Raw genomic sequence first — 26833 nt, 5'->3', positions numbered from 1 at the left:
TGTTATCTCCCACGTGGTGAGAAGGCAGGAATTAATTGCTTTGCAAAAGCAGATGAAGGGCCATTATTAGTTCAATTGAGCTGGGGAATATTCTTGCTCCCTTTGTGGAATTTCAACATGTCAAAATCTGTCATTTTGCGGGGAAAAAAAAAATGTGTGGTATCTGATTGTTTCCAGCTCATTTAATTATTTTCAATTTGGAATTCTCATGGCTTTTATATTGTGGGTTGAATCATATATAAAAACTTGCCAGCTTATCAAATATGTTACTTGCTATTCCAAATGTTAGAATACGGTAATCAGCACTTGACCCATCTGTCATGTGGTTTTACAGTATCAGCACAGCAAACATCCTATAACAATAGCCTCTCCTTCAACACAGGCGCAGAGCGCTATCAGCTTCTGTCTTCTCTGTCTGTAGTGAGTGTCTCATTAACCTCGGACCTGGTCCTTTCTCATGGCTTTCATTTATAAAGCAAGCTGTATGGTGAGGGGGACATTCTACATTGCCAAGCCTGCTTCTTGGTTTGCTTGAATTTCTCAACTGGGAAAACGAAGTTTACTGCAGGCTTATAGGAAATGGAATTCTAGCAGCAATAATAAAAAATACAAGAAATAAGGATAAATATAATATCCTGGCAAACCATCTCTTAAAAGCAAAAGTTGATATCATCCTTTTCTTGTGGGATCACCTCAATGTTTGAAATGAAGGACTAAAAAAATATTCTACTCCCCAGTCTCCTCTTATTTAAATTTTTTGTTTGGGAAAGAGTGTACGTAAATAGACTTTTTAAAAAAATCAGTTTTAAATGACAGCTATATAAAGGAAGGCAATTACTAACCTCTTCTTTATAAAAAAGAATTCTATATTTTATGTCTTGTTAAAATCTGCTTTTCCACCTACAGCGGGCTGCAAAGTTGGGAGCATTTCTGGTAACACCTCTTCTGGTTCTCTGAATGAATGTGTATTACCCGAGTGTGTAATTCTTAGGGAAACTCCTCACTTATTCTTTCCCAGATAACAGAACCTATGTAAACCACTTCGTAAGTCACTTTATAAAACAATGAAATGCCCCAGGGCGGATCCGTAACCGGCAAGGCAGCAGATACATATTTCAGCTCAATGGGTCTCAATGAAAATTCGTAAAGGGATTCCCTCCTGCCAACTGTCTGTCCAGAATTCTGACAGTGAGGTTTGCCACCATAGAAAAACAAGCTCCCTATTTTTTTCCCCTTCACAGAGCAAAACAAAAACATCATACCTTGGTTTCCAACTTCATTTACCCAATTACCATTGCTCATGTTTACACAATTAAATCTGCTTGGCTTCCAGAGAGGGAGTTAAATGTGACTGCAGAAAAATAAAAAAGAGAATTCCTCTGCAGGCTCAGCTAAGCAAAGGAAGACAGGCATCCAGGAGCGAGAGATTCTCCAATAGCCCTTAAATAACCTGACCAGCTCTGACTCCAGCAAGCCAGTTAATTGCCAGTTCCAGAAACATTGTATCAGAAATGGATATGGTTGATGGAGAGCACACTTAAAACCAAGTTCCAACCTATATATGTTTTGCTAAAGATGCCAGTGTTTGTATTATGTTATTACTGACAATAACTATCCTGGAGCAATTCACTAGGATTTGGAGGTAGGGATGGATAAAAGCTAGAGTGGGAAGAGAAAGCCAAACAGATAGCCACAACATGCTTCCCAGAATACGCTGCCTACCTAAAACAATGGCTCCACCGACCGCACATTTCAAACAGGGTCATAATTCAATGTAACTTCTTCAGTGGGGCAGGCCATCATGTATACTTGATCCCCTGTATCTTCATCACTCCCTTTCAGAAGATTCCATTTTTAGGGCAATATAAGGTATACGTCACTAAAGACCAGTAGATGAGTCACTAATTGTTTACCCTTTTTATTGAAGCCATCTTTGACTTCTCCCCATAACAACATGGGTGGCGTGGCCTGTCCAATCTACCTCTACTGTGTCTGTTGATTTTACCTCCCACTGTTCAACTCATGTCTCATCATCTCCACCTCAACGGTTGCTAAAGACTCCAAACCAGCCTTTAGTTCCTTCCCTCCCCTGTAGTTCATTGCTCACGCAGCATTCACAGTGATCTTCATACAGCACACATCTGAACTTATCATACTCTTGCTCAAAAGCCTTTAAGAGACTCCCTACGATGCCTCCCCCCAGCCCCAAGAGTTATACCTTCATAACAAAGACTCAACTCTTCTGATGATACCTCTACTTGAACTCTTTATGGTCCTTGACTAACAGCCAATGATATGCATGTTTGTCTTTCCCTGTACCCAGTGAATTCTGTATTTCTAGGGACTAGTACAGTACCTGGTCCAGAGCAGGAAATTCTCAGTGGATCCAGCCCAAGGGTGTGCTTTCATGGAAAACCAAATATTCTGTGGTTGCAATATGCATAAAAACTATACGGGCAACTTTCGTCTCTTAGCCAAAGCTCCTGGTTATGGAGCAAATGCATGTAGCTGAATTGCTGAATAGCAAACATTGTAACTTCTACTTGCAAACCAGAGAAAAACTTCAGGTGTTTTAATGCAATGAAAAATGATTTAAGATAATGAGAAATCTTTGTATTCAAGTTAAAATATATTATATCCACAAGAAAGAAATAATGCTATTAAGATATATACATACACACACACACACAAAGATATATATATATATAGACACACACACATACACATACATACATATATTTTTTTTGTCTCCAATTTGTTATCTTTATATCCAAGGTCAGCCTTGTCCTCGAGACTGAGCTGTTGTACCTAAGAAAGTAAACTTAATTCTGGAGAGACATAGTAGTGGATATCTGCTATTCTTGTATGTGCAGTTGCCTTGCTTAGAACTGCCTCTCTTCCACTCTATGCAGCTTTAGTGGGAATGTTAAGCAATGAGTCCTAAATAGGAGCAGCCATGTGAGCCAAGCCAGGGCAACCATAACACCCCACGTCATCATGGGTATTATGATTGGCTCAGGGACTAACATGTGACCCAAGCCTGGCCAATAAGAGTGTTCTCTGGAACTGTATACAGTTTCATAGAGAGGAAACTTCTTTTTTCCTCGTGCCTCAGCATCTGGGATAAAAACCTGGTGCTATCTGTGGCTATTTTGCCCCCAACCCCTGCTGTCATGACAGTCACATTAAAGAAGACTGACAGCAGCTGGAGAGATCAAGACACAGTAAAAGCCTTTATTTCCGAGTCCGATCCCTCCATGCCTTTCCTAGCTACACAGGCCAAAAATGACCTTTTCTTGCTTAAGCTATTTATGGTGGTGGTGGTTGTTTTTGAACACTTGCTCTAGTAAGACTACTTATTTAACAGTACTATTAAATATTCACCCAGTCCCCAAATAAACTTGCACTTATATGGTTGTGGGTGCTCTAGGACAGACTCTGGGACATCTGGTTGAATGACGAGTAGGCCTTCAACAAGGCCGAGGAACATCCCGGGCAGTTCTCGGGGAATCAGCCCTGGGCGTCCAGCACATCCTCCTCCGCCATGCATCAAGGACCCCAGCCCAGGTGAAATCCCTGTGTACGGCATTCCCGCAGCATCCTGCATCTCCTTCTACAACACAGTCTCCAGATGAAATGACTTGTTTTACTGCCTGTCCTCTCCCTGAGAAGTTTATTGGGAGCTGCCTGAGGGCAAGGGACCTGGGCTGCTTTTTCTCATGGCTCCCTTCCCTGGTTCCTGACCCAGTTCCTGGAACTCAATGGGTATTTAACATATGTGGAACTTGTAACATTTTCTTTTGAAATTTATGATAAAGAGATAAATAGGCTGCTTCTTATAGTCCATTGACATTCAAACCGCAGCCCCTGCTGCAGCGGCTTCATCATCAGTGTGTTAGAAATGCAGATTTCCATGCCCCTCTCTAGACCTACCAAATCAGAGTGTACATTTTAACGAGATCCCCAGAGATTTGTATAAAGATTAAATTTTGAGAAGCACTGCTTTCTGTTCCATTTCTGAAATCAAATAATATGTCTATATTGTACATTTGGATTTGGGGGTTTCCTTTTAAATAATCATATACCAATAATGACATAATTTTATGTTTATAATAACATATATAAAACTTTGTCTCTATGGATAGATAGTAATGAGGGCTTATTATGTACCAGGCAGTGTGTTAAGAGCTATGTTGGAAATATATGTTTTAATCTTTGCAACAATGCTTTAACAGGAGGAAACAGTGTTAGCCCCTTTTACAGAAAACAAAGGGGCTTCCCAGGTGGTGCTAGTGGTAAAGAATCTGCCTGCCAATGCAGGAGGCATAAGAGAGAGGAAGGTTTGATTCCTGGGTTGGGAAGATACCTGGTGGAGGAAATGGCAACCCACTCCAGTATTCTTGACTGGAGAATCCCACAGGTGGAGAAGCCTGGTGGGCTATGGTCCACAGGGTCGCAAAGAGTTGGACATGAGTAAAGCAGCTTAGCATGCATGCACAGAAAACAAAAGTGAGACTTAAACAGGTTAAAAAATAATTGGAGCCAAGACTGTGTGATGTAAACTTTTGACATAACAGATTCTGGGTCTTCAGGCTGGTCCTGGGAGACTGTTTTCTTGGAGCTGTGCATTTAGGATTCTGGTATGTGGACTCTGGGATCCCTCAACTGTCACACTAGAAACCAGTTACTAGATCGTGAGTAGGGACAGTATCTCTTGGATGAAAGACATAGCAGCCTGGTGGGCGGGGGGGGGTCAGTGTGGGGGTGGGTGAAGGCCCTAAAGAATGTGCAGGACCCCAGACAAGAGTTGCTTACTTGCCCATCTTATTTTGAAACTGGCTTCTTTTCTCTATACCTTGGTCTCCCCATCTGTCAAATGGTGGTTTGGGATTAAGTGATTGAGAAACCTCTTCTAATTTTATCACTAACAACCACAAGTCTTTCATAGTACAGAAGTTGAAAGTGTGGGCTTGGAATTAGGTTCATGTTCAAATTCTGTCTCTACAACTAACCAGCTGTGTGCCCTTGGGCAAGTTACTTAACATCTCTCTGTTTCATTTCTCTGCATTTCTACAGAAAACAGTGATTTTTTATTTCGTGGAGTGTAAGAGGCACATTTGAACATTTCTGAAATTGGATGCATCTTACATTTGATGGGTGTGTCACAATTTAGTTGGCAGCATTATTTTATTCTTAGGACTACATAAATTAATGGTGCATCTTATAATTGATGGCTTTTAGATTCAATGAAATATGGCAACAAAATACTTATAGAATTGTTGTGAAAATTAAATGAGATATGCATGTATCTACTTAGCACATACTAAATTCTCAATAAATGACAGTTGTTATCGTGATCGGCAGCATGTCTTTTTGTTCTGGGAGAAGAGATGTCAGTTTCATATTTATTGATTCATGGCATATTTTTAACGCATCCTCTTTTCCTCCAGGATCTTCCTTGTTGAGAGTGTTTGAAACATGTTTCTCCCTGCCCTCCTCACTTTTCATAAAGTATAGATGAGATACTAGTCTACAGGATAATTCTGGCTTGGAAACCCTGGTTTATGTATCACTGAAATAAGAAAGATGAAAAGATGAACATTTATTCCTCTGTGTAAGACAGGACGTGTTAGATTGGTCTTGTTTTAGGAGTTTAGGATGGCCTGGATCTTGCTGAGATGGGATTTACCCTCACTGGTCTCTTGGGTGATTGGCTCCATACTGTGTGTTGAGTGTCACAAGCTTGCTTGTCTCTTTTTTTCTTCTTCAACTGGACTCAGACCTATAAGACTTGATGGAGACAGGGAAAGATACGGAACCTCACTACTACAGAATCTGCCTGAAAATCCTTTGGATAAATTTTTTTTTTTTTTTCCTTTTTTTTTCCTTTGGATAAATTTGACTTGCTCTAGAAGGTTTCTGTCATTTGGGAAGAAAAGAAAAATCCTCAGTTCTCTGACAATCTCAGGGGATCTCACTGCCCTCAGGAAGACTTCAAAGGGGAAAGATTTTGGCAATGATCTAGGCCCAGAAGACTGCTCTGACTTTGGTGGTTTTCCTGAAATAAAAGTTGTAAGTAATTGTGAATTTATCCACTGAATGAAAGGGTATTATCCAATTGCTATCATGCTGGCTGGAAAGGCTGAATGGAGGAAAGAGACCCCTCCCCCACAATAAAAGAAAAAAAAAGCATGGTGTTTGAATTTAGAATGATGTGGGTTCAAATCCTCCTGAAGAGTGTCATTTATCCTTTCCAAACCTCGGCCTTCTCATTGGTAAGAAGGGCAGTAATGAAACCTTCTCAATGGGACTAAGGTAACAAATGAATCAGATCCTTCTTATTAAGTCCTTAGCACAGTGGTTGGGCCCATGGGTAGGCTGTCTGTCTGTCTGGCTATAGATCTATCTATTTTGCAAATCCTTGCTGTATTTGAAGGAAAAATCATACAAGTATTTAGCCGAGAACTGAGGCAAGCCAGCAATAGGGGTGTAGACTTTCTCAGAGATTTGCTGGGTTCAGAACATGTGACAGTTTAAATGGAAATGTATTTAAAATAATAGAATTCATTTGCAGGAGTCACAGCTTTTCTTTCATAGAGTAACAGCCTTTTACATCTCTCTCTCTTTTTTTTTTTTTTTGAGATACTGTAATTAAACTGAACATGCAATTTCTAATAATGCTCTCAGACAGAAAGCATAAGTCCACCAAAATGCCATCTGTAGAGTCCCGGAGCCTCACAAAGCACAGTCTGACTGCAGGCTTCAGCAGCTGTCTGTTTGCACCTCGATTTTTGTATGGATAACTCCAGTTGTGCCTGGCCACCTCCACACAGTTAGTTTTGCACACCTATCCATGTATTCACGCTTTGTTCCCTCTACGGAAACTGAAAAGGTAGGGGGAGAGTAAAAATAAAAGATGTAAAGATCAGGAAAGCAGTGATTATGATTTTGATTACAGCTGAGATCTACTTTGCCCAGAAGGGGCCTCGGATGTACCAAGCTTCAAACCCAACTCTGCTTTGATCTTAACTTTTGGGTCCACTTTTACCTTCTCCCTCCTCCTCAATCTTGTTTCTCTATCTCTGCCAGTATGGTTTTTCTGGAGTGCAAATCACCAAGCTGCCCTCTTGGTTAAAGAGCCTTACTGGCTCTCTGTCACCTTTGGATGGGAGACATGGAATTTTTCTTGTGAAAACTGTCTACAGAAATTGGTACAGATTCCAGGTGAAGAACCCATGGACCGTGAGAGACCATCTGAACTCTGTATTAGGAATGTACAGGGAGATCTCATCTGCCGCCTCTGTTGCCATCATCGGCACCCACTCCTGCTGTCACTTCAGCCTGTTGTCCAACTACACTGAGTTACAGAGAAGTTCAGAGTATGGCCTCTGCCTGGCCTCAGACTCTGGCTCTGCACTTTGGCTTCTAGGAACATGTTATTTAACCTCTGCATATCTTAGCTTGCTCCTTTCTAATAAGGGAATAATAGTAGTAGCTATCTCATAAGAGATTTTGAGGCTTAAATGAGTGAATACATATAAATTACTTAAGAGTCATAGGTGGCGTGTAATACACACTGAATAAGCTTTAGCTATTTTTATTAATGCTATGGTTTTATGTATTTGCACATATTACTCTCTTTAGCTAGGATGCCTCTCCACTTTCCCATCCCATCTCCTTTTCACTGATTCTATTTCATCTTTTAAGATGCAATTCAAACTTGCCATCCCTGGAAAGACTTCTATGGCTTTCCAACAATGCCTTCTAACACACAACTCTACACATTAGTGTTGCTGAGTACAGAATTTGTAATTTACATTTAATTACCCAATGACACATATGCCCTATGAGGGTATCAGCTGTTTCTTCTTGTTTATATAGTCCTTGGTTTTACCAGTGTACCTGGCACATGGCAGGCTCCCACTAAGCACCTGTTGAATGAATGAATGAATGAATGAGTGAATGGATAAATGAATATCCTCCCTTCCAGGAAGAGAAAAGCTTGTATGCCTTGAACATAGGTTTGTGAGTCTCCAAATACTTATTACTAGCTTAGTGCTTGGCATGTGCTCAAAAATGCTTTCTGAATTGATCTGAAACACATTCAAATTTACTCAAATGATAATTATCTTTGGAGAAGTCTTTAGACCTTAAAACCACGATCCATACTATATATGTGTTATAGCTTTCCTCAAAATAGATTCAGAAGTTTGGGGACCAAACAAGAAGGAAACTGCCATAGCCAGAAAACTTCTAAGGGCTTTCCTCTCATGAAACTTCTAGCAATGGCCCCTGTTTAGCCACCTGTGTGTGCATCCTGCCCCATCACGTGGTACATACAAGAACAACACGGAGACGACGCCTCTCTGCCTTGACTGATAAACATTCATCAAAGAACACAAACTTCTCAATAGAGCAGAAAACAGGAAAAAGAAATGAAAAACAAAAAGGAAGATTAGTTTGCTTCAGTCACTTTAAAAAGAAAAAATGTACATGAGGCGAAATCACTGGAGTCCTTGAAGCCAAAGATGAAATGAAGCTCCACAGCAAACCATAGTTCTGTCCCTTCGAAGCTTATGCCTTTACAGAAAGTCTGCTCTACAGAGGTCAACATCTTGTGGGCAAGAGATATAGTGAGACAGCACAAATTAACTCCTTAAGTATCACTGCAACTCCACATCAGTCTTTGGGAGTACATACGTTAAGGAGCTATCAAGAAACAAAAACAGAAACAAAAAACTAAATATGACTCAACAGTCCTGAGAGTTTATAATGCATATACAATGGGTTCACCTGCGTCCTTTTGATTCTCTATTTGAAAGAGAAAGCACAACAAGGAGAGAAGAGAGAGAGAAACAAGAACACATATGCAGGATTAATGAGCAAGTGAACCAAAATGCCCCCCACTTATGTGTGATACATGATATTGGAAAGAAAAAGTTGCCCTTGAGTTCCCACCACCCGGAAGTGTGGGGGCCAGCAAAAAAAGGCTCCTTCACAGACGTGAAAAATGCTGCACAAATAGAAAATTAGTGAAATTAAGTTTTAATGTGAAATCAAGCTATGAAACATACATGAACTCTCCAAGTGACAATTAAGTCATATGTTCTAGCCAGAGCTTAGAGGACGAGGACAAGTTCAAATCTTCAGAAAGAACAAGGAAAAGCTTCCCAACTTGCGCGAGAACAAACAGGAGGCATATAAGAGCTCATTTTACATAGAAGGGACCACTTGTGCGATCTTCTACCCACAACAGTTTGACATCTTAAACATGGAAAAGAAAGCACGGTTTTGCCCCAACTGTCCTTTTCCTGACGCCTAACACACGGCTCCCCGCCTAGCTGCTATCTTTTGATTGTGTACCAGTGACAAGCACTTTACAAATTGGGGTTACACACAAGCAAAGTAAAAATGCATTCAGGTCACAGACAGAGAATAACTGAAAAACTTACAGACAAATCTGAGTTTATCACAAACAAATGGCTTAATTGTCTAACCTGTGTTAGGCTGATAAAAAGTGACTGGACTTCTCACACTGGGTTTCACAGACAGAATCAACAGACAAGCCAATGCTAAAAAACTTGAAGCAAGGAGAGTGAGTTGATTTGGATCTGGATTTTCTTGAAATAATGAAAACAGAAAGAGTGAAGACAGCATGGTGAGGAGGTGGTAGGTACTCACGAATGGTTAAATCCATCACTTGGGAGGCCAAGCAGAAGACAGGATGCTCATACATTTCTCTCTTTTTCCCTATAAAAGAGGATTTGGGCATGCAAGAGGCTTAGGTCAGAGGTCAAGAGGTTAAAGGTCATAGGTTAGAGGAAAACGTTACATTAGCTCAAAGGAAAATAGCCACAGAATATTTTGGGATAAACACAGGATAAAAGAAAAAAGGAGTATCAAAATTGGAGATCTACTGGATTAACCATTCAGCATGCCGTGAGTCACGAGAGAGATTGTGACCATGATTTTACACGTCTCTTTAGAATTATTTGCAAGAATACAATGACCGAAAACATCATGATAAAGGGAAACAGAATTTCATTGATTGAAGGCTCCAAGATACTAAGGATTTCAGACTTTAGTATCTAAGGCTCTTGAGGTATTTCTTCATAAACATAGTCTCCAGCAATATTACTATAACTTCTTTCCAACATTCTCAGGGAACTAAGCTATTAATGGTCACAGAGAAGCTCAAATGTCAAGATTTCTTTTCTGGGGGTAGGATCAGAACCTTGTAAAAGAAAGTTGACTGGTAGTAATATCTTTAAAGCTGCCATGTCTCAGCCTATGGTGGACTATGTTCATGAAAGAAAACCTGATACATGCAGCCAGAGGATGTTGGGTTGTCTGAATTAACAATCCCAGCATGCTTTGAAATTGGTGTCACAGCCACTTTTGCAGAGGTAAAGTCAAAAAGTGGCTGAGCCAATCACGGACAAGGAAGGAGAGAAGCGGAAGAGAGCAGGTAGTGTGGAATGAGGTACTTCTCTGACAAGAGAGTTGGAAAAAAAAGATTGATTTCTTCAAAGAATCCCCAGACCTAAAAGTCACAGTGCAAAAGATAATTAACACAACCAAGAAGAATTGAGGCACAAAAGGAAATTACAGACCAGCTGATCTACTTTGGAAACGAATGCATTTTTACTTACAGATCTTAAAGTTTGTTTTTGGATATATTTATCTGAAAGAAGAGAGCAGATCTTACCAAAAGACTAGTCATAGCTAGACCAAGACCTATGTACGAGTCAGCAGACATGGCAACCGAATGTTTCTTGATCCCATCCCATCTCTGGCCTGGCCTAGAATTATTAGGTCCCCAGTTGACTTTAACAAATACAACCAATCATTATGTCCTGGCAAGGTAAATGCTGGAATCATTATTTGCTAATATAGCCCTTTAACAATCTACTTGTTCCTCTATTTTTGTCACTCATTACCAAGTCAAGAGTTGATAAACATCCTTTTAGTGCCCAATTCTTAAGTGTTTCTCCCTGGATGCATAACAACGAATTCATTACCACTGGTACACAATTTGCATTGTCAGACAGACAAAATTGAGAGAGGGAGGACACGGAATGTACAGAACACTGCAAATTTGACATGATCTTAACCTAATTCTCTAAGGAAACAAGAACTTTGGCAGGGTAAGTGATGGGGCTATAGTAGTTAATTAGGTCTCTCTCTCTTTTTTTTTTTTTTTCCAGTCATGTCCTAAAGGCAGACAATGAGTATTTGCTGGATTGATTGGGTGTTTCACAAGGGAGAGAACATCGGATTCCAGGATGCGGACACAGTGAGTTTTGCACACAGAACTTCCACATTTATACACTTACACCACGGGTCAAGTTGGGTGTGGTTTTCAAATCACCCTATAGCAGCCAACAGGGTAACAATGAAAAGTAATTAATACCTTTGCAAACAAACAGGTCCCAAAGAACCATATCTTCTCAAGTAGGGTGGACTCAAAGTGCCTTTGGACGATTACTTGGTCATTAGTGACCACAGCCCTAAAACCTGAAAGGGGAGTGATAACAACCATCCTAGGTTTGGAGTAGCAAGATTGAACAAGATCTATAACAAACCAGGAGCCATCAGAGACAGTGGAACACTAACCTGCCATCAAGTTTGAAAAGCTACCAAGAGACAAGATATGTTCAAGGGGCAAGAAAGAGTTAAGCAAAATCTTGACGTTGCTTTATTCAATTCTTGTTTTACTTCCAATGCAATGAACAGTGGACAACAAACTGTTTAGCTTTCCTCTATTTAAAGAAGGTAGCCATCCTACAGAGCTCTTTCATAGAAAAACATTAGCCGCAGAGCAAAGTTAGGGCCAACACCAACTCTTCGAAGGATCTTGGTTGTCCTATGACATCCTATATTCAACATCCTTTTCTACAAAGACTGTTTCCTGAGCCCCTGTTCTTGAACTCATTTATGTGGCCACAGCCGAGGAAGCTATCACATTTCAAGTGCTTTCAACTTTCAGCTTAAATACAGAGGTGGGCCACTATTTTCTGGTGCCTGTCAGGAAAGAGAAAGACTTCCCCAGGGAGGCATACCAAAATTTCAATTAAAAACTGGGGGCAGAAGGGGGTCTTACCTTCAATTTTGGCATACTCTGACAGTCGAGAATAGTTGACTAAAGCAGCTTGCTCTAGACATTTACGGATGACTGCTTTTACCTCCTCTTGTGGCACTGGGGTTACAATGTCTTTCATCAAGACCTACAGGTGGAAAAACAAGGTTCTTCAAATGGTTCAATGAAATGTGTTACCCATTCATACTTAAATAATTCAGTTTAAAATTAATTGTGAATGCCTGTTTGCAACTTAATATTGATCAAGCACCACGGTTAGAGACAAAATAAAAAATTCCAGTGCACAGTTAGGCTGTCAAAGCCTGTCCATGATTCATGGAAAGGTTAGGAGCATATCATCAATGTATCTTAACTATTTGAGAGACTGGCAGTTTTCTCATATTTATTCTGATATTTGATTAATGGTAAAAAAAATCTTCTAAAAACGAGAAGCGAGGTAAAAATACGGTAAAAAAAATCTTCTAAAAACGAGGTCATTCAACCACAATATTTCATCACAATGATGTTCATGTCTCTGTGTACATGTCATCTGTCTTTTATTTTCATTCTTACCCTTTCCAAGAGTGAGAGGGTAGCTTTCAAAGCACCTTCAGGTCGACCAAATGGAAAGCAATACCTAAAACAGACAGAAAAATGTTCAGGTTGCCGAACTGATTGCATTTTAGCATGAAATATGCTATAACTTGATTCCTATGGCAACTCTCTCTGAGGAACAGAGAATGCTTTTTATTTTGTCACGTTGTGTTATGTTAATCTGAATTCACACCATATATGTGTGTATATAATGTATATATATGTGTATGTGTGAATAATGACTAAAGAGAGACTCTGCAAATGTCTGCAACAGAAAAGAATATTTCCAGTGATGACATAAGGTTCTGTTTAGATTTCTATTGTGAAGCAGAACCCTTTGTTAGCTCAATTATGACCTTATATATAATTATTGAGACTGGCATTAAGAAATAGTTTTAGTTGAAAGAAGCTAAACTTCAAACACACCTAAATCCCTAGAGGATTAAGATAGGAAATACAAGAGTGTATTTTGAGCAAATTCATGATTCTGCTAATTGTCTTGCCTTGATTGTAGTTTTTAATTGCTATTTGATCTTTTGTTACTTGCAATGTATCTTGCATAGAGTATACAACCAGTAAGGATTTATCCAGGGCTTTTTTTCTTTTTTTTTTCTTTTTTTTTTTTTAATGTGTATCACACACAGATTTTTATTTATTTTTGCTGCACCACACGGTCCGTGGGATTTTAGTTCCCCAACCAGGGATTGAACCTGGGTCCATGGCAGTGAAAACCCGTGTCTTACCCACTGTACCACCAGGGGAGTCCCTATCCAGGAGGTTTTTTGATGACACAGATAATTCTAGAGACTATTTCGGGCAGTCATAAGCCTTTCAAGACACTGCCTCACGGTACAAAGGGAACAGGACAGCTTATGCAAAGAGGGCTTTGTTCTTTTAGTGGAAATAAAATGAACTTAAGATTTCTAAGTCTCCAGAATATTAGCGAACTCTTGTCTTATGCTATGCTATAACTTGATTCCTATGGCAACTCTCTCTGAGAGTTGGCTTTTTCATTCATTATTTCACGTTTTTCTTTTTTTAAGTATAGCTGGTTTTCAACATTGTAGTAGTATTAGGCGCACAGCAAAAGTGGTTCAGTTACATATATATATAAATATATTTTTTTTTTCCCCTCAGATTCTTTTCACTTATAGGTTATTATAAAATATTGAGTTTAGTCCTCCATGCTATACAGTAAGTCCTCATTTAGCTGTTTTTAAACATCCAGTGTGTCTCTGATAGATTTGTAGTTTTAGAAAATCAAGCCCTTAATAAGCCCTTAATTTGCCCCTCCCCGGGCTCATTCTCCTAAAAAGCCCTTTAGCCCCAGATCCTTACCTAAAATGTGTAATCTGATTTTCCAACAGAACTCGGAGCCTCTCCTTGATTTCTTCAAAACGTTCCTTTTCTTCAACAGTCACAGTTCCGATTCCATCAGGCCTGAAAGGAGACATGTCATGAGGTGATGGGAACCTCATATGCTGACACCATCAAATCAAATCTCTAGCAGGAGGAAACTGTCCATTTTAGAAGAACAACTACAGTGATCGACGTGACCTTAGGAGAAGTCCCACTTCTCGGCTGGTGACTAGAGGGGACGGGGTACGCTGAGGTTATCATTTGGAGACATTTGCAGAACTGTCGCTCATTTATTGTGAAATGGTAAAATGCATAAAGTGGTGGCTTGCAGGCTAAAGCGGCTTCTAGATCTGTTCTGTTTGGATCACAGCTCCTGAAAATTTTGAACTGCTTGCCAACATTTGTTTTTTTAATTAGGAAAGTTTTATTATACAGTTCTCTTAGAAATGTGGACCAACTGGCATTAATTGGCAAGGGGCAGAAACAGCTTCCTCCTTGGCCGTGGCAGGTCGCTCTTCTAGTCCACATTTCTACTTTGCGTTACCTGAATCTCTTGCAGGCACTTAGGTTTGAGACTCCTGAATTACGCACACAAGCTCCTATGAAAACCAGGTGCCCCGTAAGTGTCTATCTTTCCCAGAGCTCAATGCCGATAAATGACTCAATTTCCATAATTACAGATGTGCAGATTAATTTAACCACTTATATAGTAACTAAAGAACAAATTACAAGACAGTGTAGAAACTATAAGACCTTTATGAAAGAAACTGAAGAAAACAGATGGAAATATCTTGTATATATGGACTAGGAGATTTAATATTGTTAACATATCTATACTGTTTAAGTCAGCTATATATTTTATGCAATCCCTATCAAAATTCCAATGGAATTTTTTTCACAGAAATTCTAAAATCTGTAAGGAACCACAGAAGCCCCAAATAACCAAAGCAATTCTGAGAAGGCAGAATAAAGGTGGAGGCATCATGGTTCCTGAATTCAAACTATAAAATTGCAGTAATCAAACAGTATGGTACTGGCATAAAAACATATAGATCAATGGATCAGAGTTGAGAGCTGAGAAATAAACCCTCGCACATATGGTCAAATAATACTTGACAAGGGAGCCAAGTGTAGTCAATGTGGAAAGGACAATTTCTTCAATAAATGGTATTGGGAAACTGGATATTCACATACAAAAGAATGAAGTTGGGCCCTTATCTTAGAGCACTCACAACAAAGAACTTGAAATGGACTAAAGACCCGAAACTGTAAAAATCCTAGCAGGAAATATAGGGAAAAGTTCCTTGATATTGGTCTTGGCAATGTTTTTTTTTTGAATATGACACCAAAAGCACAAACAAAACAGACAAGACAAAAAAGTGACACTTTAGCAAACTAAAAAGCTTCTCCATAGCAAAATGTATAGACAATCTATACAATGAAAGAAAATATTTGCAAACCATCTCTGTGATAAGGGGTTACTATTCAAAATACAGAAGGGACTCATAAAAAAACAGCAAAGACCCAAATAACTTGATTAAAAATAGGCAGAGGACATAGACATTTTTCCAAAGAAGACATATAAATAGCCAGCAGGTACATGAAAAGATGCTCAACATCATTAATCAACAAGGAAATACAAATCAAAACTATAATGAACTATCACCCCACACCTGTCAGAATAGCTGCTCTCAAAACAAAAAGACAACAAATAAATGCTGGTGAGTCTGTGGAGAAAAATGAACCCCTGAGCACTGCTGGTAGGAATGTAAACTGACACAGCCACTATGAAAAACAGTATGGAGGTTTTTCAAAAATTGAAAATAAAACTGCCATGTGATCTAGTAATTCCACTTCTGGGTATATATCTGAAAAAAGGAAATCACTATCTTCAAGATACAACTGCACCTTGTATTAACTGCAGCATTATTCACAATAGCCAAGATAAGGAGACAACCGAAGTTGGGTATTGACAATATTATTGACACAGATGAATCAATAAAGGAAATGTGATATATACAAAGTAGAATATCATTCAGCCACAAAAAAGAAGGAAATACTGCTTTTGTGACCACATGGATGGACCTTGAGGGCATTATGCTAGGTGAAATAAATGAGACAGAGTAAGATATACAGTGATATGTGTATGATAAACATATATCACTTATATGTAGTATCAAAAGAAGCTGAACTCATAGAAAAAGAGAGTAGAATGGTGGTTGCCAGGGTGAGGGAGTGAGTGAAATGGGGAAATGTTGGTCAAAGGGTAAAGCTATAAGAAGCTATAAGAAGAGTAAGTTTTGGGGATCTAATATATCGTATGGTGATTATAATGAACAGTACTGTATTACTTACTTGAAAGTGTTAAAGTAGATTTTAAATGTTTCCAACACACACATAGAGACACACAGACACACACAGTAAGTGTATGAGGGGATGTAGGTGTTGATGAACCTTATTTCAGTAATCATTTAAAAATGTATACATGTATCAAATCATCACATTGTACATCTTAAACTTACATCATATATGTCAATATCTCAATAAAAGCAGAAAAAACAACAAACTACACTTTTGATCTTAGTGATCTGCTGCTCATTTAATAAAAAGGAATGACCCAGCATAAATAAGTGAACTTCAGTTTAGTCCCAGTATTCTCATGTTTCTGAATCACCAATAGGTTCACACACATTTTCCTTATTTCCTCTGGCCCATTCAAGTTGAGAATACAAAGGAAGGCTGCATATTTATAGCCCAAACTTATCTGTGCCAAATTAGACGTAGGATAATCTGACCCATTCAAAGTCTTCAGCTACCCAGATCTTGTAGTGACTTGTTTTGACTACTGGCTGAGCCAGTTTGCAGATTGGTGCGTCACCATGAAACTTCTATTGGAACATTCTTCAGTTTGCAAATGCAAGTCATCTTGAGACCAAACAAATGGTCTTATTTATAGGCCTTCTCAAGGATCCAGCAGAAGTTGGGAAAATCCTGTATACTAGACCAGTCTGACTGCACAAAAGACTTGGCAAATGATAGCAGTGTACCTCCTGTTAGGGGTTTATTGGTCAGCTTCCCTTCTTTTTAAGTACTAAAAATGCCTTATTTGAAAAAAGAAAAAACTTCCTCTCCCCCATTTTGTAGAAAATACCCCTAACAGTAAAATCCTACACTGTGCATTTATTGACACCCTCCTAAACTTAAGTAAATGCAAAACAGTAAATACCAGGTAGGCAGTTTGAATCTATACATGTGCCCTTACTGTTAAATTTTCAGAAAAATCTCAAATGTTACTTTATGAAATTTATTAAAAAATTTTTTTAAAACATGAAATGCCCACAAATCTGTAGTTAAAACTCAGGATGAATTCATTGGCCCCACAAAATACATGTGACACTTTCTGTAGAAACATCTCATGTGTCTGTTATAACCTAAAACTTCCTCTGGCTATGGCTTTTGGATTTTGTTTACACAAAATTCAGCTCACTCATGCACTGAATACACATTTATACAGTCATTGTGTGTGCATACCTGCAATCAATTTGGGAAAAGTTAAGCCATATTTTAAGCATTTTGTTTCTTAGTGGGGAATTAAGCCAGAGAAAAATGCTATTAAATATAAGGCACAATTCAGAGAGGAGTTTATAGATCACTAGAAAAGCCTGAAAACCATTTCACAGAGGCAGCCAGAGATGTCTATGGCCATTACTAGGAAATAAACCTCTGTGTGAAGAATATCATTCCTTCCTTACCCAACAAGCCTTCTAAGGCAATTAGGCAATTAGGAAGCAGCTCTCAGATTTGTGTTTGAGATGATAAAAACTGAACATTTAGTATGTGCCTGGCTTTCCTGTAATTCTCACTATAAATGGCATTATAAACATAACATTTATGATGTTTTCCCCTTTTGTTTTAATGATTCACATTTATAATGATTAAATGTATCAGATGGCAGCTTCCATGTCTCCTTGGATTACTTTGTGAGCACTGTTAATCTCCCTATTCAAAAAAGGTAAACAATCAAAAATTGTTATCTTTTCTTAAATTTGCTTCTTAATCACCTATGGCAGTGTGAACACTTTCATTTTAAAATAAATGAAACAAACTAATCTGAGTCTGTAAGATGCACAGTGCAGAGTTCACCAACAAAAACAGGTGATAAAACATATCATGATTTAGACATCCAGCGCACATTTATTTGTAATTGCCAGAATTGCCCTGAAATGATGCTGGTAATGGGGGATGTTATTTTACAAATCGAGGGAGAGAAATGCAGGAATAATAAAATTTGTCTAAGATCACAGATTGTCACTCTTATCAGTTAAAAAGCAAAAATAACCTTGGCTGCATTGATTTCAAATAGTTTTTGAAAATTCTGTCAAACATCAATTTCTTTTCCATTGACCCCTATAATTCATCAGTGTTAACTGTACAGGTTTACATGGATCTACTAACTGAAAAATCCTGTTCAATATTCTGGGGAACATGGTTCTCCCAGAAGCAATAAAATACTTTCCCCAGAACAGGGGCCACACGAGCCTATCTTAGAATCACACAGAAAGCCTGTAAGACCTCAGACTGTGGGGCTACCTCAGACTGTGGGTGTGTGGGGGTATGATCATTGGGGACGGTGGGACCTGAGAACTGGCCTTTCTAACAAGTTCCCTGATCCTGCTGGTTTGGAGAACCTTACTTTAAGAACCACTGCCTTAGAGAGCAAGAAAATATTTGGTGGGTGGCTGAATACATGAAAGGGTATTTTGGTTCAGGATTTCTCTTGGATTAGAGTGAATCTGGAACCAGAGATTTTTCTAAGAAGTACACAGTCCACTTAACGAAGCTAGCAACCCCTTCCAAAAATGGCATTTGCACTGTTTCCAAGGTGCCATTCCAAGCAGTTCTGGTTGCAAAATAAACAGAAGAACTGTACTGGTGTCGCTCAGAAGCCACGCTTTGTTTCTGCGTTCTGGAAACATTTGGGGGTGATTCTATAATTGTCATAAAACTGGCTCTGCATCCTGTTCTGCTCTCAATACTTCTAACACTTAAGGAATCAAAAAGAATGAGAGAAGAGGAGGGCTGAAGCTGGATCTTTACACTCCTACCTAGCAAATCCCAGGCGGAGATGCTTCTTCACTCAGGACACATGTCTAGGAGCCTGAATCCTCCGTTCTCTTGGATCCTATTGCATTTTCTGCTGGTGTTTCTGTACGTCTTAGGGGCCACTGCCACTTCCTTAGGGCACCTAGATCTCCTTTGGAGGAATGCCCTTGGCTGCACCGTGCATAAACTGAGGGGCCTACTCTGTTGTCAATGCTGAAGGCTTCGGACAGGCCAGCTCCTCCCTTGGGTGGTCACTGGACATCTTAGTTGGACTATGAACTACACTCAGCCAACTGGACACTCTTTCCTGGAACTTCTACATCAAAGAAACAACGCAAAGATAAAAGAAACAGATGGGGTTTGCTCATGCTAGCAGCTGTGCCCTGCTCAGCCTGTCTCCCCATGTTTGTAGTTCTTAATCTGTGACTGTACCTTAGAACCAGGAGAGAGCTTTGTGAGGTCCCCCCCTTGATCTCTGACTCAGAGTGTCTGCATCGAGGCCTACACGTCGTCAGTTTAATGCCCTAAGTTATTCTAATGTGCAGGCAGGACGGCACATGGCTTTCATCCTGCTTCCCACTTTCCAGTCACTGCCTTGATCCCAGTTTTCCCCTCCCTTTCTTTGAGGTTCCTGGCATGATCCCAATAAACTTTCTTTTGCTTAGATTATCCAGAGTTAGTTTTTGTTCCTTACATCGAACCGATGTACATGCATAAAGTACACATTCCCTCCTCTCCCATGTGCTTAATTTTAGTAGAAATGTTGATGCCTTTGAATCTGGCTTTACAAACACACACACACAACAAGGAAATGTGATCCCTGGTCACTGGTTGCACCTAACTGCACACTGGCTAACCACTCACTTCTTGTGTATCATGATCCCACAAACTTGAGACAATATGCAGGTCAATTGCAGTCATTTTTGGAGCCCTGTTGAAGACTGGAAGCTCTCCCACCTGCAGGCCATTGCTGGAGCCAGAAGTGGGTCTCTCGGGCCACGACAGACTATATTGCATCTGACACAACAGGCATCTCCGGAATCCACCTTTCAAGTTTTCGGCAAACCGTTTTCTCACTGTCCTTCACAAAGCTGACATTTTCGGCAGCACGATAGGAAAGATGTCACGTCGGCTGCTCTTCAAGTTATTGTCACAATGGTTAGCACCAGTTCTGTCATCTTCATTCTCCTCACAGCCTCCCATCTTGAGCCATGTCACAAATAATAATACATCTAGAGTTGTGTTTTTCTCTCTTTTTTTTTTTAAATCAGATTAAAGTGACCCTAACCCAGCTGCCCACACTTCAGAACTAGTACTGCAAATTCTTCTTCCTTTGCCCAAATGTTTCTGAGCTAGAGCTTGTTACTTAATGTCTACTGTAGGATTAATCCAATATGATTAAGCATGAGGCTTTTAATGTGAGAATGCTTTATCTTGATATTTGAAATTAACTGTGAACAACTGAGGCAAAGAATTCAAACTACCTTGTGTTTTGTGAAAGTGAATTGACCTCTTTGAGACTGTTAAATTGCCGTTAAGACACCCAGGTGGGCACATGGAGTCCTAGCATTTAATTATTCTGCCAACAGGGTGCTGGGCCACAAAACCTCCATTTGGAAGGTAAGATATCTCTTCAAGAAGGTCAGGTTACTAAATTAATTTGAAACTTATTGGATTAATTGATGGATGTGTTCTGATACTGCATCTATCTGGTAATCAAGTGCAGAATCCAGTGTGAAACGAAATGTGTGAATTCAACAAAAGGGGAAAGCGTGCCTGGTCCACCTCTCTGCATTCAGCCAGCTTTAAGCTCCAATCACTATCAACAAGGGGTAAAACTCCAGCTGAAGTGGGAATATACTTTCTCTCCAAATGCAAATGTCCACATATGCCGGTGCAGGCACCGTAAACACGATATATTCTCTCTCTCCAAATGGATGCATGCCTGCAGACCGCAGTATGGATCCATGAAAATGTCCTTAAACAAGCAAGATAACCGAATCCTGCTTGCTACAAAATTGTTCCAGCCCAGAAACATGAAAGCTGAAAGGGTCAGAGTGGAACAGAATATTTTAGTAGCCGTTCCTTGCAATGGTCCCTAAATAGAACATTCAGACTAAACACAAACTCTTAACCTCTCTCTTTAAAAATTGACTTCTAGCAATTCTTAATCCTTACAACTTTCAAAATGACACTTTTGAATTTAATCCTATTGTGGAATATTTTCCTTTGTCTCTTTCAAGTGGTTAATAACTCCATGTTTAAGAACACCAAAGCAGCACATCTCAAAAGGAGGCATCCCCACTTGCTCATCTGGATGGTTTGTATAATCTCTAGCTTAATTATAAATTGTAATTAGGACTCTCACATCCTGTAGTCACTGCTTCATTATGAAAGCCCAGCCTTACCCTTTCCTTCTCCTCTCCCTCCAGCCCATGCCCTTTTCTAATTATGCCCTGATGCCCTGGGGCTCAGACACGCTGCTAAAACAAATATATCAAAGTGTTTGTATCACAAAGAGTAAGCTAGGAAGCAACAGCAACCAGTTTCTACAACATTACAAATGCATAGTGAAGATTCTTGAGACTGGTTTTAGTCAATTTGAGAAAGAGGTTAGACCAGGGCAAAAATACACAAGTCAGGTTTTTTGTGACTTGTTTACTGCTTTTTTAAACATGGAGCTAAAACCCAACAATATCAGGAGGTGTCTTTACTCTCTTATAAGGATGGGAGTGATAGAAGTCTCTCCCTACTGAACAATCTCAGAATGTGTAAGTTATTGGCACAAGGACATTAATCAAAGTGGCTTAGGCTCTGCCCAGGTGCTGAGTGAAGCAAGAGCCCCAGAGATGATAAGAAAAGTGATATAAAATGTATGTATTGTAGGAGAGTGCATATTTCTTTCTCCAGAGAAGGACCAATTTCTAAAATTTTTACTACAGATTTTTCTTTTTGAGGACTAAACGAAGAAATGAGTTTCTTTATTTCTAGACAAGCAAAGACACCAAGGTTTTAAATTCTACCTTGAATACGCTATGACCCTATATAGAGATTTCTGAGTGGTTCAGAGCAGTAATATCAGTGGTCAGAGTTTTTGGGTATCACATCTACCCTAAAAAGGGTATGATATCTGAAAATATATTTTGTACCAATGAGCACAGCATAAGGACACAACAGTGGAATTTTAGAAGAAAAATGCACATTATTTGAATTTTTTGTTATGCACCAATGGGACAGACATCCAGCACATTTCATATAAGATTTTATGTTTGAATTGGAAAATCTGCTGTTCTCATGGGGCAAATTTCCTTCAGGAAGAGAGTCACATGGGTTAAAAGATAGCATACAAGCTCTAGAGAGAATTTCTTCTTGGGATGCAGACTTTTACACGAAATATTTTTGGACTTTTTCCCTCCTCTCCTTCGTCTGATTAGGTGAGGCTGGTTCATTAGGATTTAGAGAATGACGTAGACGCGTTTAAGGCCGACACCACACTCGGAGCTGAGAGGCCAACCAGCCAGGTGCTCCTGTCCACAAGTGAGATAAGGCCTGTGTCCGCGTGTAACATGGGGCCGGGGGTGTGAACGTCACTGTCAGCCCCCACCCCGCCTGCCTGCTACCGAACTGCTGCATTCACAGGCTGGTAAACACAGAACTACCCTGCTATCCTCTTTTCTCTCTTTTTTGGGGAGGAAGAGTTAGAAGCACCAGACATAACGTCCTGATGGCTGCATGTGTGTGTAACACAGAGAGAAAGGGAGGCAAGAAAGGAGGGAAGGAGATACTGGAGAAAAAAGGAAAAACTAAATACATATGCAAAATGACTCCTTTACTTCTAGGTAGGCATTCCCCCCACAATAAATAAAGGCAACCATGATATGACATGGATTGGGACCCATACTGAAGGCAAGGACATGGACAATAAAGCAAGTGCTGTGGTCCAGGGGAGAGAAGTTAGAGACGGGAACCCTGGCAGTGGTCCTGAAGATAAGGAGAAACAGGCCGACTTGAGAGATGTGAAAGCATTGGCAGGGCACAGTAACTAAATCCCTGTGATGCGCTGAGGAAGGAGACATCAAGGACTGCTCCCAAGGTTTTGTCTTGGGCAAATGGATGGGTGGAACCACTCACTGACTTAGAAACAGGAGTAACAGGAGAAAAGTGAGTTCCATCTGAGTGCTCAGTGACTAAGCCACAGGGATCACATGGTTTCTGCACACAAGCAGCACCTTGGCTTCAAATCCATCTCCCCAAAGCATCCTTGGACACATTTTCAGAGATTTTTAGGACTCATGCCCTCTTGCATCTGCTTACAGACGCATTAATCTATGCAGCCTACTTTGGATTGGGGCGGTTGGCATTATGGATTTGTTAATTGCTGATACAATGTACTTTCTCCGCAGGCCATATGTGAAGAGCAGCACTGGCATTCAAGAAATGTTAAATAATAATGTAAATGAGAAAAATTTCCAATCCCAATAATAAAGGGATCCAAGGAACATTGACGCAACTTGCAATCATCAGAGCTGTTTGATTGCCTTGTCACTGTGGGACAGTGACCAAAGTGATGTTAATCTAAATGTCATCTAGAAAGAAGACTAAAAATATTATGGTGAAAATTAAGTACTGCAACCTTAGGAGCTGATTTAAAAATTAGAAGATATAGTGATTTACATCTGTGGGTTTGATGATCGCCAAGAGCAACCAGCTGAACGTACTCACATTTTCCTTTTCTTTCCCCTCTCTCTTTGCAAAAATGGGCTCAGTTTTAAAGAGCTAGTTCATACTAGTGTTCCCTCAATCAATGGTTCTTAAATGCTGCTACACATAAGGGTTTAAAACCAAGATGCTTAGGTCATATCCTAGACTAAATCAGAACCACTGCTGGTGGGGCTAAGGCATCAAAATTTTTTAGGCTCTTGAAGTGATTCCAATGTGCAGCTAAGTTTGACCACCAAGGTCTTGAGTAAGTAGGATCTGAAGACCAAATGCCTTAGAAATACGTGGGGAGGAAATGATTAAAAAGGGTAGATGCCTGGCACAATCGAAGACTTGCTGAACCGAATTACTTGAAGATGGGACCTCATTCTCTCCATTTTTACAAACTTCCCATGTGATGTCTGTGACAACCCCTGCACAAGCTGAACATCAGTGTCAAGCCTTTAGACACAGACTATGCCTGTATAAAAGGAACCAAAATCCAAATAAAAAGGAGAGATTCCGTCCCAACACCTGGAAGTTTGATGTTTTGGGTTCTGTTTGCAGGGGGCTGCCCCGTGTACTGCAGGATCTTTAGAAACATCACAGGCCTCCACCCACCAGAGGACAACAGCAGCACAAAGCGAGAATCGAAATGGCCCCGAACATCGCCAAGTGTCCCTTGGGGAAGAGACCACCCCAAGTCAAGAATCTCAAAGATTCCAGACATGTCGATGGTTCCACTATCTTCCACTGCTTGGCATCATGAACAGAGAAACTGACCAGGCATGTCTACTCTGGATTAGATGCTCTGGATTCAAGTAGGCATAGTGTTAGGCTTCCCAGGTGGCACAGTGGTAAAGAATCTGCCTGCCAATGCAGGAGATGTGGGTTTGATCCCTGGGTCGGGAAGATCCCCTGGAGAAGGAAATGGCAACCAAGTCTAGTAGTCTTTCCTAGGAAATCCCATAGTCAGAGGAGTCCTGCAGGTTTCAGTCCCTGGGGCTGCAAAAGTGAGAGCCGTAACTTAGCGACTGACAACAGTAACAGCCATAGTGTCTCACAACGATGCAGCACAGGCTTTCAGAGAAGATGGGATAAACTCAGTCACCAGCACCTGAGTGATCACTAATGATGTCTAGCTGCAGCAGAGCTGGGCTCTGCCTCCATGTTTGGGGCTGCTGAGTTATTAATAGGTAAAAAAAATTAATAACTGGACAAAAAGCTACTTTTTACCTAAAGTTGGTTGTGAGATGACAATAGGAATGGAATCTATTGTTGAGTTAAATTCAGTTAAAGGGCAGTTTGTTTCCATGGGTCATGAGTTCCTTCTTACTGTGAGTCAAAGAAGAGATAACCTGTCCACATGCAAACAGTGTTCATCCTGGTGAGAGAGGTAGGAAAATATTTTCCAGTGTTAATTGGTGCTCAAAGGAACCTCTCCTCTAGGTGGCCCTAAGCTCCAGATACACTCTTTTTCTACAAGGTCAAAATCACCAGGTGGGCCAGACTAACTGTGGACATCTTCAGGACAAAAATGGAAAATTTTAATTAATCTTTTAAATTAATTTCTTTAATTAATTCAGACAGCTGCTACAGTAGGTCACCTGGAAATGTTGAAACTCATATTCAATGGGCTGAATTTGCATCTCACACCACACAGAGTGCTAATGCTGGGCAGGTAATAAGGCAGAGAAGTTACGAATTCAAGCTCCAAAGAGAGAACAATCATGTTTGCTATGTGAACCATGTTCACTGAAGACAGTGACTGAATTTATCTGAGCCTCAAACCCTTCATCTGTTAGGTGACAGTAATAATAATACAGATCTCACAGCGAAGCATTAAGGATAAAATGAGATAATATATGTAAATAGCACTTCACACAGTACTTTGCATATAGAAAACACATTAAATGGTGATAAGTATCCTTATTTTAATTACACTTTTTTTAATGAAATCTAACAATGGTCTATTTAATTTAATATAGCCCATGGAAGATAATTTTAGAGGTTTATGGAGTATAACAGATGCTATAATTCTATGTGCTTATTTTGCAGATGAGAAAACTGAGGCACCGAAATGAGATATGACCATCTTAGATTTATTGAGAACAGGCTCTAACACTCAGATCTTTAGAATCTACATACAGTGCTGATGTGGTACAAAGAACTTTAGACTCAGAATATTTGGGTTTGCCACCTAAATTTTCAGACATTCAGTTTCATCATCTGCAAAATGGGTATAAAAGCACCTGACCTGAAATGTTACAGCAAGTGACATGTACGGAGACAGGAATATGTTAAAAGCATTTTGTAGACTGCAGAATACCACACTTAAGTACAGATATTTAAGATTATGATTTTTTCTTCCTTAAAAAAATAGCAAATATAGACCCTTATGTGTATAAGCCTCAAAGTACCACTCACAATCTTTCCTGGTAGTTTTTCATGGCACAGGAAACAGGTCAGGCTCCAGGAAGTGCAGCCATTTGCTCTCTGCTCCACTTCAGTGCTGAGCATGCCAAAACCAGCACCTTGGACAGCAGCCAAAGAAGCCTCCTTTTCATGCACCTATAATACTCTGCATTTTCTTACCGACTGCAAGCTACTTCTGCCCTGCACTCTGACCCACACAGGGAAACACAAAAACTCCACTCCTCTCTGTGTACACTGCAAGTTCAGAAGGTGGGTGTTGCCATGAAATCGTGGCTTTCTTTGACCTTCACTATTAGACTGGCATACAATGATCCACTGCCTGCTTCATTTCCTAGGAAGTGAAACTGGCCTTTTGATTTGGTCTGCCTACAGCGAACTGTATGTAATGTGAGGACTTAGAAAGTTTCAACTGAGCAAATCCACAGTGAAGCACAGAGCAGACAGAGCTCCCTGTGAACTCTGCATCCTTGGGCAATGCCAGGGTCAGAGCATCCATTCCAAACCTCCCCACGAACTTTAAACTGTCAGTGCTAATTTGGGGCAAGATAGGGAGGGTGAAGAATG

At 40.0% G+C, this 26833-nt stretch overlaps 1 protein-coding gene across 6 annotated transcripts in view; it reads right to left on the bottom strand.

Moving 5' to 3' along the window:
- CADPS (calcium dependent secretion activator) overlaps positions 1-26833 on the bottom strand; it is a 468107-nt gene that overhangs the window by 103982 nt on the left and 337292 nt on the right. For 3 of the 6 annotated variants that reach the window (XM_061129176.1, XM_061129177.1, XM_061129180.1), the window contains 4 exons: positions 14012-14113; positions 12653-12716; positions 12104-12227; positions 9682-9750 (listed from right to left, as the gene is read on the bottom strand). In XM_061129176.1, coding sequence (XP_060985159.1) covers positions 9682-9750; positions 12104-12227; positions 12653-12716; positions 14012-14113 — 359 coding nt within the window. The remainder of the gene's footprint in view (positions 1-9681; positions 9751-12103; positions 12228-12652; positions 12717-14011; positions 14114-26833) is intronic. The other 3 variants (XM_061129179.1, XM_061129175.1, XM_061129174.1) reach the window with 1 other exon arrangement.

Source organism: Dama dama, chromosome 24 (assembly GCF_033118175.1).
Source record: "Dama dama isolate Ldn47 chromosome 24, ASM3311817v1, whole genome shotgun sequence".
NCBI lineage: Eukaryota > Metazoa > Chordata > Mammalia > Artiodactyla > Cervidae > Dama > Dama dama.
Note: the sequence above shows the minus strand (reverse complement) of the source record. Positions and strands in the feature narration are given on the sequence as shown.